This window comes from Medicago truncatula, chromosome 6, assembly GCF_003473485.1.
Source record: "Medicago truncatula cultivar Jemalong A17 chromosome 6, MtrunA17r5.0-ANR, whole genome shotgun sequence".
NCBI classification, from domain to species: Eukaryota; Viridiplantae; Streptophyta; class Magnoliopsida; order Fabales; family Fabaceae; genus Medicago; species Medicago truncatula.
The window spans coordinates 4,042,225-4,062,938 of record NC_053047.1 but is presented as its reverse complement, the minus strand read 5'-3'; the positions used below and the strand labels follow the sequence as shown (position 1 = coordinate 4,062,938).

Here is a 20,714-nt window from a genome sequence, read left to right as displayed (position 1 = left end):
AACTAATTAGAAGTCTATTGATTTTTTTGGACATGTTGTATTAGTGATTAGGAGTTTAGGCTAGCTAGAATTTCTTAAGAGAGACATTTTTAAATCGAAGAGGAATATAAAAATATACGTATCATTAAGAACAATAGTAAAACCCTTCGGCATTATAACCATGTTGCAAATATTGGAAGCCATTATTTAGGTTTTTTAAATGGAATAAAATTTTAAATAAAAATAAGAAGTTAAAAAATATTACGTTACGATTAAGAAGTTAAAATTTAAACAAAGTTTTTCTTTTTTAAAGAAAAGTTTATGAGAAGTTAAAGATTGGTGAAAGTTATATTATAATTTGTTTTGTAATTGATAACATTTATACTGTACTTGCATTAATTCTTTCCAATAAATTTAATGTGTTATCTTTCTCTCATAACAAACAATTTTTTGTTACTCTTTATTTCTTCAACAAATTATATTTTTTTTAACATACTTTATCTCTCTTCCATAACAAATAATAATCTAAATATTGTACAAATATTTTTTAATAATTGTAAAGAAAAATTAACTTTTTCCCAACTCTTTTAATCAAAATTGGTTTCAAGCAATACTAGATTCACACTATGTGATATAGAATTGAATGTTGAAGATAAAAAAAAAAAAAAAAAAACAAATTTTATTTTAAAAAACAATCTTTGTTTAAATTTAAGAAACTTTACTTTTTCAAATAGATAACATTAATTAATTTTATTGAAAAAGATAAGAGTAATTGAGAAATGGTATAAGTGACAAATTAAATCGTACTCAAAAAAATACCAAAACCACAATTAAATAGAAAGGTTAAATCCGTAGTCAAACAACACTTAAAACAAAACAAAGATAGTATATTATATATCACTTATAAAGAACTAAACATTCATAATAAGAAGTTCATTTTCTTCCGGTGTGTTTGCAAACGCTCAGCAACAAAAATTCATACTACAACTCAATTCTGACAACCAAAAAACACACAACAAAAAATAAAAATAAAAATAAAAATAAAAGAAGGAAAACTTGCATTACAAATCCATCATAAATCACTTATGGAAGATTTTTCCATGTATAACTGCATCCAAGGTATCCTTCATGTTGTGTGGAAGCTTGTCATGCAAGTTATTGTTGTCATTGTCGTATGAACCGTAGTTAAACCAAAAATCTGTATTGATCAAGTCGCCATCTTCAACATCATTTTCCAAAGAAATTGGTTTCTTGCCTCTTTCATCAACCAAATTTATCTCAGGGGGACGCATGGGTGTAGCAGCATATGAGCATTCGCCACTCACTGCTGTTTTAAACATCGACTCCAATAAACCATCATTTTCCGGAGAAATTGATTCTAAGATCTGATATTGAGTCTCTTCAGGTGATGGAATTTGTGAATAACCACTCTGTGAAGAACCCGGACAGTCCATAGTTTGAATGAATGAAAACTGCGGGAGTGAAAGCAGATAGTCGATGTTTGGAATGTATGAACATTCTTGAATTGGAGGTTGTTGATATGACATCATAGCCATAGGTGTAGTAGAAGCTCCATTGTCCGCCCTGAAATTTATGAATTTAACAATAAATTTGACATTATCATTACGGGGACATTGATAGATATATATAATTTGATTAGTAAGAATACACAATGGCAATGTATATATAATCTACTCACACAGCAATGGATGTTGGGGCAATGTGATTGCTTCCCACATCATAGTACAACATATTTGAATCAGCAACGAAGTTTGGAAGCTGCGTATTTGGGACAGCAAATAAGGTTGGAAGTTGATGAGGGTTGTTTCCGTTCAACACATCAGCATGTCTTGTGTTGTTAGGGTAGGGTGATAGGCCACTCTTTTTATATTTTCTTTTTCTTGCATTCCAAAAGTTCTTGATAGCATTATCTGATCTTCCAGGAAACTGTCACAAAGAGAACGAATGCAAATTAAAGGTAACTGTAACAATCTCTAGTAAACAACTTAGAGACCACCACTCCTAAATCCTAATACAACAACACAAAAATCCATCTGCAAACAAAAAGACCAAACTACTAAACTAGCAACTAAGCCACACTAACATAAAAGATGGCTTCAAACTCATAGCACAACATGTTAACTAATAAATCTGTTTCAATAAGTTATTGCAAAAACTGTAAATGAATCTAACACTTTTTAATTAATTAAGTGCAATAAAAATAAAAAACACAATAGAAAGAAGAAGAAAAACACAGAGAAGCCTTTCTCTTCCTCCCTCCCTCCGTGTTCTCTCCGCCACCCCACTCAGACCAAAAACTGAACCAACAACCATTCCAAACCAATGAGAATCACATCCTTCAACTGAGACAACACAAATCAAATTAAAAAAAAAAAATCAGATCGGAATCAGTTCATGTCACCGTCGCCGCCACCGTGACGACAGACTTTACAATTTCCATAACTCGTCGTTGCCGTCGTCTGTGTTTAGTGTTCCGGTGGTGAGTCTGAGATGTCGAGCTACAGTTGTTGTGGTGATGAGACGGTGGTTGTGAGATCTAATAGTTTTATTCTGTCTCACGGTGGTTGTGAGATGGTGGTCGGACTGTGAGACGGTGGTGCTGATATGGCGTACGAGCGTGGTGGAATACGGTGGTCGGTGAGAGAAAAGAGGAAGAGGAGGAGGAGGTGGTGTGGAAAAGGAGAGGGAAGAAAGGGAAGAAACACGTGAGTTAGGAAGGGAGAAAGTATGAATTGACAAAATTACCCTTAATGAAATTAATAAAAAATACCACATATGAGTGGTTTGACGAAGGATCTTCATGAATCAATTCTCTTTATAGGCAACATTGCAGCCAACAACACCAAGCAACAACTACTTCTCTTTCAAAAAAAAAACCAAGAAACTTCTTCCTAATATAACATCATATCATAGTTCAATAACGTTGAAAACTCACAAATATAAGTATTTAATTAAGTGAAGGATGAACACAAAGCACCTGTAGAGCCATTTTACTCCATTTGAATCCACCAAGCTTAGCATGTAACTCAAAGAATAATTTTTCTTCTTCTTTACTGAATGGGCCCTTTTTCACATCTTTATCTAGGTGATTCATCCATCTCAAACGACAACTTCTACCACATCTACTAAGACCTGCACTTTTTGATACTGAATTCCAATTTCTAACTCCCTTTTTTGTTGGATATTGTGCTTGCAGGGAGTACACATATGCTTTCAATTTTTCATCCTCTTCCGATGACCATGGACCCTTTTTCAACCCTCTGTTAGTATAACCACCATTGCTGTGTGTTTCATTCTCTGCAGATGAAGACATGATACTCAGCTGTTCTACTTAAAATTGAAATATATGAAGAATTTCCTGAAAGAATAGAGGAAGAAGAAAACGAAGCTTGGCTCTTTGAGTAAGTTAATGCTAATATTTAAAGGTAGCGATGTTTGTTACTTTTGTAGGCTCAGGGCTACAGTGAGAAACCATATCATATCTCTCACCATGGGCAACCTTTAAAGGCCGTTAGATTAAGAGGGTTTATAGATCTTTTTTTTATGAAAGTGGGTTTATAGATCTTGCAAAGATAATGATAGAGAAGAAAGGGACATATATCTTGCACCGTCATCAATGAACGGGTTGGATTCATTATTTAAGTTGTGCACCGTGGATGATATTAAAGGCTCATCCACCCTAAAGCCGTCATTTTGCAGCCATTCTCACATTCAGATTATAGAATCTTATTATTGGAACCTTTATAGGGTTTATGGACTCTGTATCATAATTGTTTTTCTTTTATCTTCTTACTGTTTTCAACCTTCATTGTTTTTTTTTTATTCCTATAAATATATAAATTATTTGTTTTAATTCCTCTAAAATTTTCAATCACCATTTTTTGTCCCTATTTTAAAGTCTAATCATGTATAGCCTTTGTATTTTTCAATAAAATTGTACATAAATGTTTAGAATATTGTAAAAATCTCTCCAAAAAAATTCTAATTACTTTTTGGGAGAAATTCTTATAATATTATCAAAATTTCTGCAAAATTTTATTCAAAAATATAAATTCTACATATGAGTTTACTAGAAAATATAATATCTTTGTCGCCAATTCTAAACCATTAGATTGACATATATACATAAACAAAATACATGAGTTTGGACTTACTTTTCCCTTTTCTATTTTACCTTTCATTTAAACTATTTTATCCTTTTATAATATTATCAAAATTATTAATTAAAAGAAATAAATCTTATTAAAATAAAAACTACTTCCCTATAATAGGAATAATATTGTATATATTTACCTATACTATATGTAAAGGCGATATAGAATTTTGGGTTAAATTTTTCATTTTTCTAATTATACCCTTAAACAAATTTTGTTATAATAATGCTTTATTGTTTGTGTCATTAAAAAAGATTAGAATTTATATTGTATTTGTTATGTTGTTGGTGTTATTGAAAAAGATACATATGGTTTGTTATAATTTGAAAGTCACAAACATTTATATACATCTACCTATATTTTAATCAAAATCAAAATTTCATAAAAAATACCGTTTATAATTTACAAATGGTACCGCAATAAAAAATGTGAAAAGACGGACACGTATATATACCACCCTATGTTGACAATATGAACAAAGAAACATAATTAAATCCCTTTGTTGACAATATAATGGTACCTGATGTATATGATCATGAAACTTATAGTCTAATTTTCTCTGTCTCTTTTTTCGATATAACTTTTTTTTGTTTTGAAGGAAGGAAGGATAAAATTTGATTAGTTAGTTTAACGGATTGTATATGGTAGGGGTTTGTTATATTAAACAGCGTTAGTTTTTACGAGCTGATGACCAATTTTTAAGTTTGTTATATTTTTTTTTGACCAAAAGTTTGCTATATTAAACGGCGTTAGTTTTAAGTTAAAACTTTTAACAATGTTTGTTATGGTTTTCACTGGATCCACCTCAAGTATCTTTGATATCAAATCACAAAAGTGCCTTTTAGATATATGGAGATTTTTATGGGACTATTTAATTTTTTTAAAATTTTGCCAGTTCACTTTTAAATCCAAATTTCCTCCGAAGTTCTATACATTTTTATGGTTTTGATTATACGAAGCACTGATACGGACACGGACACCGGACACGACACGTATATTAACACGACGATATAGTTAATAATTTGAAAAAATCACATAATTAAATGTAATTACAAGTGTTGGTTTTGTGTCAGTGTCGGACACAATACGTGTTTGACAATAAAACACGCCTAATCTGAGAAATGTCCGTGATTCATTGGTCCTACTTAAAAATACCTTATTTAACATTTAAGGTTACACAATTTTGTTGAATTGAACTAGTTTTGACCATACAATGATGTCAAACTTTATATACCATCACATGAAACATATATATTATATACCTTCATCCACTAAAAGTGATAACACATAGATGCATAACATTAAGAAAGCCATATTTTGGAGAACGAAGAGAAAGCTTAATAGCACAAATTTTCAATGATAAACATGATTTAGAATTCACGGAGGGCCCGCACATTCCACTATGCTGTTTGATTGAGAATGGTGAGGTTAAGATAGTGTAAGAAAATCATATTGAGATGCCGGTAACCCTAAAATTATTTGGTTGAAAATTCGCTCTTCAATTATAACGATCTGGTTCAATACTCTGACATATAGGAAATACAAACGATATGATATAGAGATTATCATAAAAATTTCGGTCCTATTTGATAAGATGGCCAAAAGTGAACTAGACCATCATAGATCATTTTAATAGTGGTACACACTAATTATGTCACCAATAACCAAACCCATATTAACTCCTACATAGTATTTTTTTTCTTTTCCTTTTTCGAATATACATAGTATGTTTTTGTTTATACATTCTTATAAGGCTTAAATATGTTTTTCATCCCTGTAATTATAGGCCGTTTGATTTTTCATCCCTGAGCTTACTAATCCTCCCATTTTGCCCCTGTAAAAGTTAATCATTTGAAAATTCGTCCCTCTTCTCGGTTAATCACTGCCACATCATCAAATTAGCAAAATGGCATGGGAATTGACAAAAATACCCCTAACTTATAATTAAAATAATTTACCGAAATTTTTTTATTATATAATTTTAAAAATATATAATCTGATATTTTTGAAAATAACTTTTTCGAAAAAAAATGAAATAATTTTTCACATAATTTTAAAAAATATATAATCAGATTTTTTCGAAATTAATATTATGATTTTTTTAAAAATCAGATTTTTTAATATTTTTCGAAATTATATATTCTGATTTTAAAAAATATATAATTTTCCATTTTTTTTTTCATATTTCAAAAAATTATATTTTTTAAAATTATATAATCGGAAATTTTTTCGAAATTATTATTATGATTTTTTAATAATTTTCGAAATTATATATTCAGATTTTAAAAAATTATATAATTTTCTATTTTTTTTTCATATTTCAAAAAATTAAATTTTTTTAGAATTTTTTTATTTTTTAAAATTATTTTCAGATTTTTTAATTTATAAAAACAATTTTCAGAATTTTAAAAATAAGTCAGGGGTATTTTTGTCAATTCCCACGCCATTTTGCTAATTTGATAATGTGGCAGTGATTAACCGAGAAGAGGGACGAATTTTCAAATGATTAACTTTTACAGGGGCAAAATGGGAGGATTAGTAAGCTCAGGGATGAAAAATCAAACGGCCTATAATTACAGGGATGAAAAACATATTTAAGCCTTCTTATAATTATCACCAAAAGTTCTTTCCAAGTGGTTACAAACTTTTAACCAAACTTAACAATCAAATGACAATGTTTGTCACCATGTTTGAATCATTGTCAATCTTTTCAAACTTTAGCAAATTTGTATCCTGAAAATCACAAATTCAATGTCACCACACATCAATATGCTTATAAGTTATATCTAACATAGAAATTAAAATTCTTTCTAAGATGGATAACACTCAAATAATATGCAATGCCAAACAAACCTCTCTTTGAGAAAAAACTAGTTGATGTATAAAAACTTTCATCCAAACATCGAGAGCAAATCTTTGCAACCTAGTTGATGTATAAAAACCTAGTTAATGTACAATTAACCACACAAAATTGAACTACCTTACATGTTAATAAACCTCTCAGAAAAAAGTTAATAGTAATTTTTTTATCCAAACATGCTAATATATAATAATTAAAAATATTATTATCATCATCAATGTGTACCTTTATTTTTCTGAAGAGAATAGGAATATTTTCATCATCAAAAGGAATAGTACCCGAATAGAAGTGCATAGAGTATCGTACCACAATTCCAAATATCTATTTTTGATCCATCATATAACTTCCCAGAGATAACCTAAAAAAAATAATAGTTTGACCAAAACAATATTAGTAGAATCATTTTTTTAAGAGAATATTAATATGAATCATAGGAGGAGGAAAATATTGATTCTCAATCTTTATATCAAAATATTTATTTTATATCGACTCCCAATTACCAATAACACAAGTATAAAAACTAACATTTTCATACGGAAATTTTAGACAGGTTATATTTCACCTAAAATCACGTTAATTTTTTGATAGATTAGAGATAAATTTACACCCCACTATTTCACGTAAATTTCTTCAACCGCTAGGCTATTTGACCAAAAAAAATATTACAATGATTGAGATAACATATGAATCAATGAAAAGAGAAACAAAACTTTCTTTTGGTAACTTGATTCCATAATCAATGATTTAAGAATAAATATTTTATCCCACATATGTGAAGAGGACTCACATATGATAAGAGTCACTATTTTACTCTGTAATTGCTCCTATGAAAATATTTTATCTTAGTATATCGATAATAATTTTTCTTTTCTTATTGATTATATATTTACAATGACATATACATGATCTAGTTTGTTGTATTTTTTTTAAGGATAATGGAAAAAAAAATAGATATTTATATACTCATATCATGTTTATTACATGTAAAACTTTTGTTTTTGGTATATTATACTCATATCATGTTTATTACATGTAACACTTTTGTTTTTGGTATATACATGTGTTATACCCTGATTTTGGACCTAAAAATACTCATTCAAATTTCTTTTTCAACACTGATATTTGTCAATTTACTGTTGTTTTACTCTGAATCTTTACTCTCTTTTCATCTGCCTATTTTACTGTCTCTGTCTCAAAGTATGTTCAATCATGATTTTCTTGCGTAAAAATATCCAAAGTGTCTTTCTTGCATTACAAGTCATCTAAAAATATCTCTAAATCATTGCATTGCTTTCCTTGCGTTTTATTTCAAACTTCTGCAGAAATCATACAAAAGGGTATTTTGGTCATTTCCTGCAGTGGAACCCATTTTGGTCCCTGTGTTTGTCTCTGAGTCTTTTCAACTTGTTTTTACAAATCATTGTTGAATCTTTGTAAAAAAAAAAAAAAAAAACCATTTCAAAATTGCATCTGAGTCAGTTGAGTCAGTTTAGGCCCTAGGAGCATTTTAGTCTTTTCCTGTCAAAATTTCGACAGAGAGGTATTTTAAAATACTTCATTTTTGTAGTCGGTTCATTTTGGTCCTTTTGTTGATTTTATTTTTGGTTTCACTTTACGTTTTGTCCAATTTACCAATTTTAGTTCAATTTTTTATTTTAATTACATTTTAGTCCCTGAAACAGTTTCTAAAATTGCATTTTGGTCCAATACTTTTTAAAAATTTCATTTTTAGTCCTTTTTCTCATTTACAGTCCAGTCCTTCAACTTTCTTATTTTGCAGAAAGGTCCCCAAGTCCAAATGGCACAAGGCCGAGCCAATTCCAGTACAAAACAGGTGTCACTTTTTCATTGGGTCTCAAGCACACTTGGCAGCTTATAAAAAGCACACAGTGCCACACAATCCAGAGGAATGAGTGCCACATCACAAACACGTGAGGACTTTCTCTCTCTTGGCAGTTAGAATCAAAAACAGAATTCATCAAATCATGAAGAACATTCACAAACCCTAGATTTCCAGAACCAAAATCAAAGCCAAATTCAATCGAATTCGTTGCTGTTCTCAGAGATTCACGAAGAATCATCATCATCGAACTGTTATCTCTGCAATTCAAGGTGCGAATCCGCCATTGTTGATGGCAGACTCAAGCACCGATCACAGAGGTTAAGGTAAAGAAGAAGAGGGAAAGAATTGGAGATTCAAACCGGCGAAGAAGATAAAGAAAGCAAACCGGTGGAAAACACCGATTTATTTTCGGTTTCAAAGCAACGAAGCAACAAGACAAAGTTTTCCGAAGATCTCCGTTGAATTCTCCGATTAAAAAAACCTCAGGTAAAAACTCAAATACCTCTTTCTTTCTCAAAAAAAAAAAACATCAACAAGGACGAATCAATGTAGATCCATGGAGGTTTGAGGTGTTTCTTTCAAAAAAATTGAAAACCTAAAGAAAAAAAACTTATTTCGAAAACCGTAACAAGAATCTCCGATCTACAAAGATTCAAACCTTGCATGCATAATCCAGTGTTAGATTCGTGCTTAGAACGTAAAAACAAGTGGTTTAGGTGAAGATAGGGTTTAGATCGGTGAGGTGAGGACTCGCCGGAATCTGGAATTCACGGCGGAGTCGATGAAGATTCCGATGAATCTTCATCTTCTCCGGCCGTCTCCTTCCAGAAACCGGCGGAGGAAGAGAGGAGAGAGGCGAGAGCTTCTCTCACTAGGATGAGAGAAGAGAGAGAAAGAACATGAGCAAATGAATAAACCGGCGCTGGCATGCTTATATAGGCCATTGAACCGGACCGGTTCAAGACCGGTCCATTAACTTTCAACCTGAGCCATTAGATCTAGGGTTTAGCTTTTAGGATCAATCCAACGGTTCCTGTGCGTCCGGATCCAATGGACGTTGGGCTTGGGCCTTTTCCTGTGGGTTTCCTGCGTTTTCTTGATTTTCTTGCTATGCACATCCTGTTTCTTGCTATGTGAACCCCTGTTGTCTAATTTTTTTTCTTGTAAAAAAAAAAATTCATAAAAATTTCTCTGTGTTTCTTGATGCATTTTTGATGTTTTTGTGATGTTTTTTTTTCATGTTAAAAAATGATAAAAAAATATATGTGATATTTTCTTATTGATTTGTTCATTTTTTGACTAAACTTGTGAATTTTCTTACCATAATTTGTGCATGAGGTCTTGGCACGATATTAATGATTGATATGCAATTTCACGATGAATATGTCTCTGATCATATGTGTGTTTTACTATTTGCGGATGTGAATTTTCATTTTTTCTTGTTTTACAAGTAATGTGTGTTTTTGTCAAGAAATAAAGTGCAAAGTATCTCTAGAAATATGTCATAATTCTTGGCTTGAATGTGTTCTTGTTATTCTCACATTATGGTATAAAATAAAACCCTTTAAAAATTGCTATGATGAGAGAATTATAGGTCATGTACATGTTTAGGTATTATGACAAGTTTTGGGCATATTTTACCACTTTATTACTCTCTTTTTTGCCATTCCATTCAATATTTCCTTACTTGTTTCCTATCATTTTATACCCTATTCTACTAACCATTTTATTTCTTGTTTCATTCACCTCATAAGCATTCTATCATTTCATCTCCATTTCTTATAGTTTAGGTCTTTTACTATTCAATTTCTATGTTAAAGTTGGCATGTAATTTTAGGTAGTTTAATTTCCTTTTTTTTTTTAATTTCTTGCAAGACCATAGAATGTAAACTAGGGCCAATGTAACGGACAATGGACTCTCTAATGATGTACACCGACACAAGCACCGACACGCACACACGTTCTATGTTTACCGCTTTAGATGTATGTTTAGGAAACGCGATACTTAGAAAAATATCAATTTTCCAAAACTAGCAAATTCCATCACTTGAAAATTTTTCCTAATAAACCTTGGAGTCAAAACTCTATTGAATTTTCCCTTTATTTTCTTAAGCAAAATTCAAATGAACTTTAATTCCAACTTAGACTCTTTTCTTTAATAATTGAACCAACTACTCACCATTTCCTCTCATGCCTTTACGGCCTCTTTCTCTTCTTCAAAACCATTTTCAAAAACTAAAATTAATTGAAACACATCAAAAATACTTTTGGAAGAGAACTACATGGAATTTTGATCCCTAAAAAGGGTATGTAGGCAAGAGGTCAAAACCTCTTCAAGTCCAATAAAAATAAAAATCCAAACACTCCTCCCCCCATTCTTAACATAAACAACTTCCTTTTTAATAAATAGCATTAAAAAATAAAGCGTAGACATAAAATTAGGAAGACGGTTCCTATAGAGTACTATAGTCATTACGGGTGCCTAACACCTTCCCGTAACGAAAAAGACCCCCGAACTTAGAATTTCTAAGGGTTTTCTCAATTTTGCTCTTCCCAAGAAAAAATGGAGATTATCAAAGATTAAAAGGTTCAAGCCTAATTAATGACTTAATACCCCAAAATCGTGATAACAACATGTAACTCATTATACCCCACATATTATTTTCTAATAAAAATAAGATAATTAAATAAACAGTGTCACACATGTTCTTCAATTCTAAAATACTTCATTTAAATTAAAAACATTGCAGCGGAATAATATTCAAAACATCAAAGTATGAATTAAATTTAAACATTTTTAATAATTTTATAGTTACGGTTGATTGACAATGTAATATTTATATATTGAATGTCTGTATGAATTAAATTTGATGGTTCTTTTTAAAGAGAAATTATTTTCACACCTAAAAGGTGGAATAAAAGATGCAAAATGGAACTAAACCCAAGTAACACCTAGTTGAAATTGTGGCAGCATATCATAATTTTAGAATCATGATCATCAATATCCTAGTTTGGTTTTTAGTTTATTAGAGAAAAAAATTGCAAAAAGAAAGAGAAAGTAAAGAAATCATGTTGTTACCTATAAGACTCTAATTTTCTTTGTCCATTTTTTTTCGATATAAAATTTGATAGGTTAGTTTCAACGGGATAAGTTAGTTTCAATGGATTATATAGGAGGGGTTTGTTATTAGGGTTGGGAATAGGCCAGGCCAGGCCAGGCTTTGATAGGCCTGAGCCTGGCCTACGAAAATTTTTGCAGGCCTGAGCCTGGCCTATGACCTTTCATAGGCCTATTATTTTGGCCTGGCCTGGCCTATTTAAAAGCCTGGCCTGGCCTGAAAGCCTATTTACAGGCCTACTTACTATTAAAGTCACTAAACATTCCATTTTATCTACTTTTAAATAGGCTTAATAGGCTTCAAAGCCTATTCCAGTGTAAGATTTGTCTATCACTATAAGGCCTTAAAAACATATTTCATTATAAAGCTTTAAAGCCTATTTAAAAAGTCCACTATGAAGCCTAACATGCATAAACAGGCCGGCCTATTAGGATTCATAGGCTTTTTTTATAGCCTAAGCCTGACCTATTTACTTAAATAGGCTTTTTAAAAAGCCTAAGCCTAGCCTTTTTAATAAACAGGCCAGGCTTAAACAGGCCAGACCATAGGCCCCTGTAGGCCGGCCTGGCCTATTCCCAACCCTATTTGTTATAATATTAAACAGCGTTAGTTTTTAGGGGACTTCTATGGTACACCCGTAAATTACGGTGTACCGGTTCTCTCGCTTACAATTTTTATAAATTAACTATCATTTTTTATGAAGAAAATAGGTGTTTGTTGACATATATATTTTCGAAAATATCATTTTATATGAAGAAAAAAAACATCATTTCATTTTTTATAAAAATCATACTAATTTTTTTACATTTTATTGTAAAAAATACTCAAAATTCTCTATTATGAGTAATAAGAATTTAGAAAAATCAAATTTTATTGCGTTGACGTTCTTAGTAAATAAGATTTAGTTATTATAACTATAGGTGATAGAAAATAATTTTTTCCTACAAAAAATAACTCATTTAACTATTAATTTAAGGATTTAGTGTACCAATATATTTAAATTATTGGGTGTACCATAGAACTTGCCTAGTTTTTACGGGCTGATGACCAATTTTTAAGTCTGTTATATTACGGATGGAAAACTAACAATCCGTGTTTTCCGCTCAATACATGATTTAATTGGCTGATTGCAAAATCGGAATTTCAAGTGTGTATATATACCACCCTATGTAAAGATAATTAAATGTTTTTGTTGACTATATAATGAAAGGGACAAATTCCATTGAATAAAGGGGTTCTAATAAAGAAGTATCTCAAAAGGAATCGTACCACAATTCCAAATCACATTAACTTTTTAGTAGATTAGAGATAAATTTCAAATGTAATAATTATTTAAGATATTTGTTTAAGACAAAATATATTATATGTTATTTATTATTTTTATTAGAATATTTTGAACATTTTTATAAAAAAAAAATGTTGCTAATGGATAAATTATGGATCCTTAAAAAAAAATGGATAAATTTTGAAAATATACTAGTTACAAACCCGTGCTTCGCACGGGTTGAATAACGTATTTTTATTTTTTTTAATTTAGCTTCGAAGGAGAAATCTTATAAATTACAGAAAATTGTTGTCCTTTATAAATGTGAAAATCAAAGCTGTGTAAACCAAAATTTTGCAACACAGAGCCTAAAACACTACATAAAAAATAACATAACAACTATTGTAATATCATATTCCTTAAAGTTAATCCGAACGCAAAATTTTGTCCTAGATTTAACCTAACTTCATTGCTTAACTTTACTGTATTAACCCTATTTAATTTAATCAAAATGTTAACGTTAATTGTTAGGGAAATCAAAATAAACAAATCACACATAATTTTTCTCCTTAATTTTACTAAACAAATTATATTAACTCTAGATTTAATTTATGCAAAATGTCATATCTTATTTATAAACGTTAACCCGTGACGCAATATAACACTAGATTTAACCTAATTTTTTCGTGTGACTTTACTATATTAACCCTAGATTTAATTTATGCAAAATGTCATCTCTTATTTTTAAATGTTAACCCGTGATGCAATATTAACCCTAGATTTAACCTAATTAATTTTTTCGTGTGACTTTACTATATTAACCCTAGATTTAATTTATGCAAAATGTCATATCTTATTTTTAAATGTTAATCCGTGACGCAATATTAACCCTAGATTTAACCTATTTTTTCGCGTGACTTTACTATATTAACTCTAGATTTAATTTATGCAAAATCTCATCTCTAATTTAAACCTAATTTTTTCCTCCACACTTTTGCATTTAATGTTTATCTAAAGTAAAATAAAATGATGTTCCCAATTATATGCTTTTTTTTTTTTAAGGAATAACCGTTAACCCGTCTCGCTATACTTAACATAATCTATTACTTATAAATGTTAACACATCTTGCTATACTTAACCTATTTTATTTCTTAAAGTTAACCCGAACGCAAAATTTTGCCCTAGATTTAACCTAACTTCTTTGCTTAATTTTACTGTATTAACCCTATTTAATTAACCCTGTTTAATTTAATCAAAATGTTAATGTTAATTGTTAGGGAAATCAAAATAAACAAATCGCTCCTAATTTTTCTCTTTAATTTTACTAAACAAATTATATTTATCCTATATTTAATTTATGCAAAATGGCATCTCTTATATCTAAATGTTAACCCGTGACACAATATTAACCTTAGATTTAACCTAATTTTTTTCGTGTGACTTTACTATATTAACCCTAGATTTAATTTATGCAAAATGTCATATCTTATTTCTAAATGTTAATCTGTGACGCAATATTAACCCTAGATTTTACATATTTTTTCGCGTGACTTTACTATATTAACCCTAGATTTAATTTATGCAAAATGTCAGCTCTAATTTTAACCTAATTTTTCCCTCCACACTTTTACATTTAATGTTTATCTAAGGTCAAATAATAACCTTAGATAATCACGACATAAAAAAAATTCTTCGAAAGAAAAGATGTTAAAACAACGGAACATTGTGATTCATTATAAAATATGTATGGGCTGATTTAGAGATCATATAATCAGTTTATGAGATTAAGAATTGACATAATATTTAGGATGAAAACAATAGGAACCAAAAAGGAACCAATGATGTGTGAATTATGATTACATATTATCCAAAAATAATATTAAAAAAATAAAAGAAAAGGTTCCCAACGTGAATTGAAGATAGATACTTGTGAAATAAATTATCGAGAAATAGTTTTTTGAAGTAGCATTCAACAACTTTTGACCAAAGCTCATTCCATTCAATTTTTTGAAGTAGCATTCAACAATTTGATATTTTATTTGGCCTAACTTCTCCTTAAAAATGTAGAGAAGTTTGTCAAACGATACCTTAATCTCCCACAATGGCAATGTAGAAGCAACTGAATTTGGGGGGAAAAATTTAAAATAGTTAAAAATATAAAAATTGGAAAATAATTAAAAGTTATTAAAAATATAAAAATTAAAAAATAATTAAAAAATTGGTTAAGGGCAAAAATGGAAATTCAGAGGCCAACCTTCAAAAAAAAAAAAAACTCAACCAATTTGTAATTTACCAAATTGCCCCTCATAGGGGAAAAATGGTAAAATCAATGGACATTAACTTTTATATTAGTATATAGATTATGTCTAAGAGGTGTAGCTTGTAACGCCCTAGTTATTATATTTAATTATTTTGATTTATGTGGAGTATATATATATTTATATATATGTGTGATTTTTGGGTGATTTATGTGGTGTATTATTTTATTATATGGTTTATTTAATAATAATTAGAATAAGTATGAAATAATAATTATTTTGATGTTTGGAGAATTAATAGAATTTATTAAAATTAAAGGGAGTTAAGTGTAATAATGTGGAGTTGAGAAGGCAGTTAAGATAGAAAGAATAGAGTCAGAAACACTTTTACGTGAAACTGACAGTTTTGGGAGAAAGGAGGGAAGAGCAAGTAGAACTCAAGAAAAACAAATTGCTGTGCATTTCTTTCTGCAATTCTAAGGTAAAGGTGAGGTTTACTTCAGTAGTATAGATTTTGATTTCTGATTTTGAATTTAACAGGTTTTGGTGAGGAATTGGAGATTTTGGGGTTTTATGATAAAATGGGGATTCTGAAGTTGTAAGCCTGATTTTGATGTTAGAATTAGGTTCTGGTTGTATAGAACACTTAATTATGTATCTGTGTAAATTAATTTGGGGAGTGAATTGGAGAAAAATGGGATTTTGGATGATAATTGCAGAAAATTACGAGTCTGAACCGTCGCGACTCGCCTGGCGGAAGTATTTTCGCCTGGCGGATCATCCCAGCATGATCTCGCCATTTCCCTTTCGCCTTTGGTTCGCCTGGCGAAATTTCGCCATTAGTTCGCCCTGGCGAGCTGTCTGGCGAACTGTCTTGTAGAATTCCCGAGAGCACCCAGTGGTCGTTCGCCCTGGCGAGTTGAGAGTTCGCCTGGCGAAATGTCTCTCTTTGCAGTTTTCGCCTGGCGAGTTAGTAGTTCGCCTGGCGAATTGCACAGTTCCTGAGTGCTATTTTTTGCTGGATGAATGGTTATGACTGAGTGTTGTTGTTTAATGCTTAATTATATTTAATTGTGCATAATTCTGGATGGTTGAATCTCTGTTGATTGATGTTGAGGAATGAAATGTATGTTTTAAATATTAATCATACATGTTGTTTAAGTGGAGTCACATGGAGTTTGCATTGCATGGTCAGTTGTATGTAGACATACACAGGTCCATGGCATATGCATAAAACAGCGGAGAGGGCTCATGTCCTGGAGTACTAGTTGCTCAACAGCGGTGAGGGCTTCGGTCCTGATGAATGCTTTAACCATTCAAAAGCGGTGAGGGCTTCGGTCCTGTTTGGTACCACATTCATATTTGCATCTATTGAGAAGTCTAAGGTGTTGTCTTAGCAGTGTTGTCATGTCATTTGCATGAGTCTTAGTTGTTGATTGCGGTTGTTATCTGATGATTGATGTTGTTGATGAATATGTATCCATATACTTATTGTGATGGAGGTATAATGATGTTGTTGTTGCTTGTGAATTACATACATATACATGTTTGCAAGATGATGTGTTTGTTGATTTGGGTGTTAGATTCAATTGAAGATTTTAATATCTATATTTATTGTTGTGAATCTCACCCCTTCTGCTTGAAAATGTTGTCCTTCCTATGGGTAACTTGCAGGTGATCCTGAGTAGTCGGTGGTGGCTCAAGAGTCGTGTCTACGGCTCTGATACGTGGGATGGGAATTATTATTTATATTATTGTTGTTTTCCTTTCCATGTATCAAATTTTGGAATTGTGATGTGGAGCCTTTTATTGTCTTTTGAACAATGATGTTGACTTATGCTAAGGTCTTTAATGCCATAGACTGTTGTTGGATGTTCATGAGGTTATGGATTTGAAAACTATTCTGTTGCTATGTTTTCATATATATCAAGTTGTTTGACTAAATAGTTTTATTTTCTATTTAAGAAATTTTGAAATGACGTGTAGCATGGCCGTTGTGGAATTACTCTGATAAATATTTGTTATTTAATTGCTTTTGGATAACGGGGTGTTACATAGCTCTCCTTCAAAAAAAAAGAGGTGTAGTTCATTGGTATGAGCTGATTTTGTAATATCAAAAGATATGGTTTTTCGTACAATCAAGGGATATAGTTTGAATCCCATAATCATTTGTAACCAAAAAAAATACCATAATCATTAATATCATTTTTATTTATTAATTAATAGTAATTTCTCATTTTATTCATTTTTTTAAATTATAATATTTTAAACCGGCTATTTATTCAATTACAATCCATTTTTTCCTTAAAAATATTACGATCAAACAATATTTTACAAACCTCTAGAGCTGCATAGTTAAGACTTTCACAACTTTGTCTTAAGTAACCGATCATGCTGCATTGTGTTGCTAAAGCCAAAATTAGTAATCTTGACATTGAATTTTGAGTCCAAAAGTATAGTTTCCGACTTTAAGTCTCTATATATGAGCCATGAGCCACCATATTGTTGTGACAAATCATCAAGATTATCTGATTCACAGCAATATGGTGGCTCATAGAAACTTAAAGCCCGGAAACTATACTTTTGAGACAATGCTCTAAGTCTTTATGGTTTCAGCAGGTAAACTATGGCTTCCGACTTTAAGTCCAAAAGTATAGTTTCCGACTATAAGTCTCTATGGTTTAAGTCTCAACTTAGCAGTCTCAACTAGTAGGAAAGTGTAAAAGTTTGTTATGGCTTGTATGTTTAAAAGGATATTGTTTGTGGGGAGTGGGGGACCATTTCCAGGGGGCTAGCATGTACTTCTCTGTCTCTCTCAATCCACTCGTTTGCTTAAAAAATTTGATCCACTAATTAATCTAAACAAACTTTTAATTAGTTTTTTTTTTCGAAGAAACTAAACCAACCCTTTCAAATTGACACCAGAGAAAATCGAACCTGAGATCTTAAGGAGGAGCACACTCCTAGGTTTCAAGCCAATAATACCACTAGACCAACTCAAGTGGATTTCAAACTTTTAATTAGTGTTATAAATTTTGAGTTCTGGACAGTAAGGTCGTTTGTTTCATTAATTAATCCAATAGTGGCCATGTATTTTTTGTATTATTTATTTACCATAATGTTTTTTTTTGTCCCAATAATGAGGTAAATTTCTAGCTTTTGTTTTGATTCAAATTTCTTTTATTTCCTATTTAATCACTTTTTTTTATCCTAGCTTCTCTAGACATGGTTCAAACTTCTAATATGACGACGTCTAAGTGTTAATTTTTTAGTTTTGTTTTTTTATAACTTTAATCCTTACTTTGTTTACAAATAATGCATGCAAGTCAACAAGTCAAAGTAGGCCACTTTCCTTCAAAAAAAAAAGTCAAAGTAGGCCACTTAATCAACTCCACGTAACAATGGAAGGCAAAACAATAAAACCTTTTTTCCTTCCATATTCATAACATGATTTATTCATACCAATATCTACCCATATTTATCCATGTTAATCTTTTCATTGTAAATCATTTTGTTATATTACTACAGGCGGTTAATTAATATTCTACATATGAATTATATATATGCTACATATACCGCCATCTCTTTACCTTCTTTTTTTTAACCAAATGACTCACATATTTATTAGCTTAGTCTCTAGTTATAGTTATAAATAAGGGGTTTCTACTGTGCAGTCAGAAAACTGACTTTTTTGAAAAAGTTATTTTGTCTTGTCAATAGTATAATTGTCGATGTCATGTCAGTTAGTGTCGTGCTGGTGGACCACTCTAAAACTAAACTTTGCCTTATTACAAATCAATCTTCATACAAAATATTAAGGAGAATTTCAATCTTAGTGCACAAATGGGAATTTATGTTTAATTTTGATTTAATTTCTGGGTGGTGGAGGATGATGTGTCAGGTGAGGGAAGGGGTGGGATCAGGAGTAGGAAGTTGGTTTGATGATAACTCTAGGAGGGTAGTAGGCAATGGTCGTAACACTTATTTTTGGACTGATAATTGATTAGGTGGAGTACCTTTAAAGTGTCGGTTCAGTCGTCTCTATGAGTTGTCGGTCCATAAGGAGAGTTTGGTGGAGGATATGGCGAGAATGGGGTGGGAAGAAGGAGGTAGTGGGTGGAGGTGGAGGCGTCGGTTGTGGGCGTGGGAGGAGGATGGAGTGAGGGAGTGTGTGAATTTATTGAATAACGTTACTTTGCAGGAAAATTTACAGGACCACTGGCGTTGGTTACTTGATCCGATACATGGATACTCGGTTCGTGGGACGTATCGCTTTCTAACATCTATGGATGATCAGGTGATCGTTGTTGTTAACAACGATGTGTGGCATAAATTGGTTCCTACAAAAGTATCTCTTTTTGCTTGGCGTCTCTTGAAAGATAGAATTCCGACCAGATCAAATTTGGTCCGTAGACATGTTATTCAACCTAACGAAAACTTGTGTGTTGGACGATGTGGTTGCATTGAAACAGCGGATCATCTTTTCATAGGTTGTGATTTGTTTGGGAGCGTGTGGTTTTTAATTTGTCATTGGATTGGTTTTTCTTGTGTGTTTCCCGGTTCAGTTACCAATCATTACCTTCAGTTTTCTCATTTGGCGGGTTTGCCACGAGTTTCGCACGCTTTCCTTAAGGTTATATGGCTTGCTTGTGTTTGGACAATTTGGAAGGAGAGAAACAACTGTATCTTCAAAAATGCGGTAATTGATCCTTACAATATTGTTGAAAAGGTGAAGATGAATTCCTTCTTATGGCTTTCGTCGAATTTTGTACCAATTGCATTTAGTTTTCATGATTGGTGGAGACACCCATTACTTTGTATGGGTGTTGTGTAATTTTTTATTTTTCCTAGTAGTGACATCTGTGTCAGGTGTCTTTCTATTGTACAGACTTTGGGTGATTCATCGCTTTTAGCACGCCTTGTGCGGGGTGAATCACTTTCATTTTGAGCAATATATTCCATTTTGACTTGTTCAAAAAAAAAAAACAATTGCAATAAGTAAAAATATAATGACACACCTTATAATGACACACCTTGTAAAAAAAACAATTGCAATAAGTAAAAATATAATGACACTTTCATTTTAAGTAAAAACAATTGCGGGGTGAATGATTTTTTTGGTGAAGTTAAATGTCTAATCATTGAACATTTGTGTATTTAATCTATGCCACATCATATTATATGGTGTATTGTAATTGAAATCAAAAGAAAAAGA

The 20,714-nt window shown here is 31.2% G+C and overlaps 3 protein-coding genes across 3 annotated transcripts; 1 reads left to right on the top strand and 2 right to left on the bottom strand.

Moving 5' to 3' along the window:
- Positions 1-845: 845 nt before the first annotated feature.
- LOC25495314 (uncharacterized) lies at positions 846-2,728 on the bottom strand. Its single transcript, XM_024786018.2, has 2 exons — positions 1,679-2,728; positions 846-1,563 (listed from the first exon to the last, which is right to left on the bottom strand). Exons 1-2 carry the CDS (start codon positions 1,729-1,731, stop codon positions 1,059-1,061), a joined length of 558 nt encoding a protein of 185 aa, XP_024641786.2. The 5' UTR covers positions 1,732-2,728; the 3' UTR covers positions 846-1,058.
- On the bottom strand, positions 2,286-3,313 carry LOC120575852 (myb-related protein 315). Its single transcript, XM_039826575.1, has 2 exons — positions 2,978-3,313; positions 2,286-2,342 (listed from the first exon to the last, which is right to left on the bottom strand). Exons 1-2 carry the CDS (start codon positions 3,311-3,313, stop codon positions 2,286-2,288), a joined length of 393 nt encoding a protein of 130 aa, XP_039682509.1.
- A 16,276-nt stretch (positions 3,314-19,589) lies between these two features.
- Positions 19,590-20,333, top strand: LOC112422677 (uncharacterized). The gene has a single exon (XM_024786017.1). It carries the CDS (start codon positions 19,590-19,592, stop codon positions 20,331-20,333), a length of 744 nt encoding a protein of 247 aa, XP_024641785.1.
- Positions 20,334-20,714: the final 381 nt, after the last annotated feature.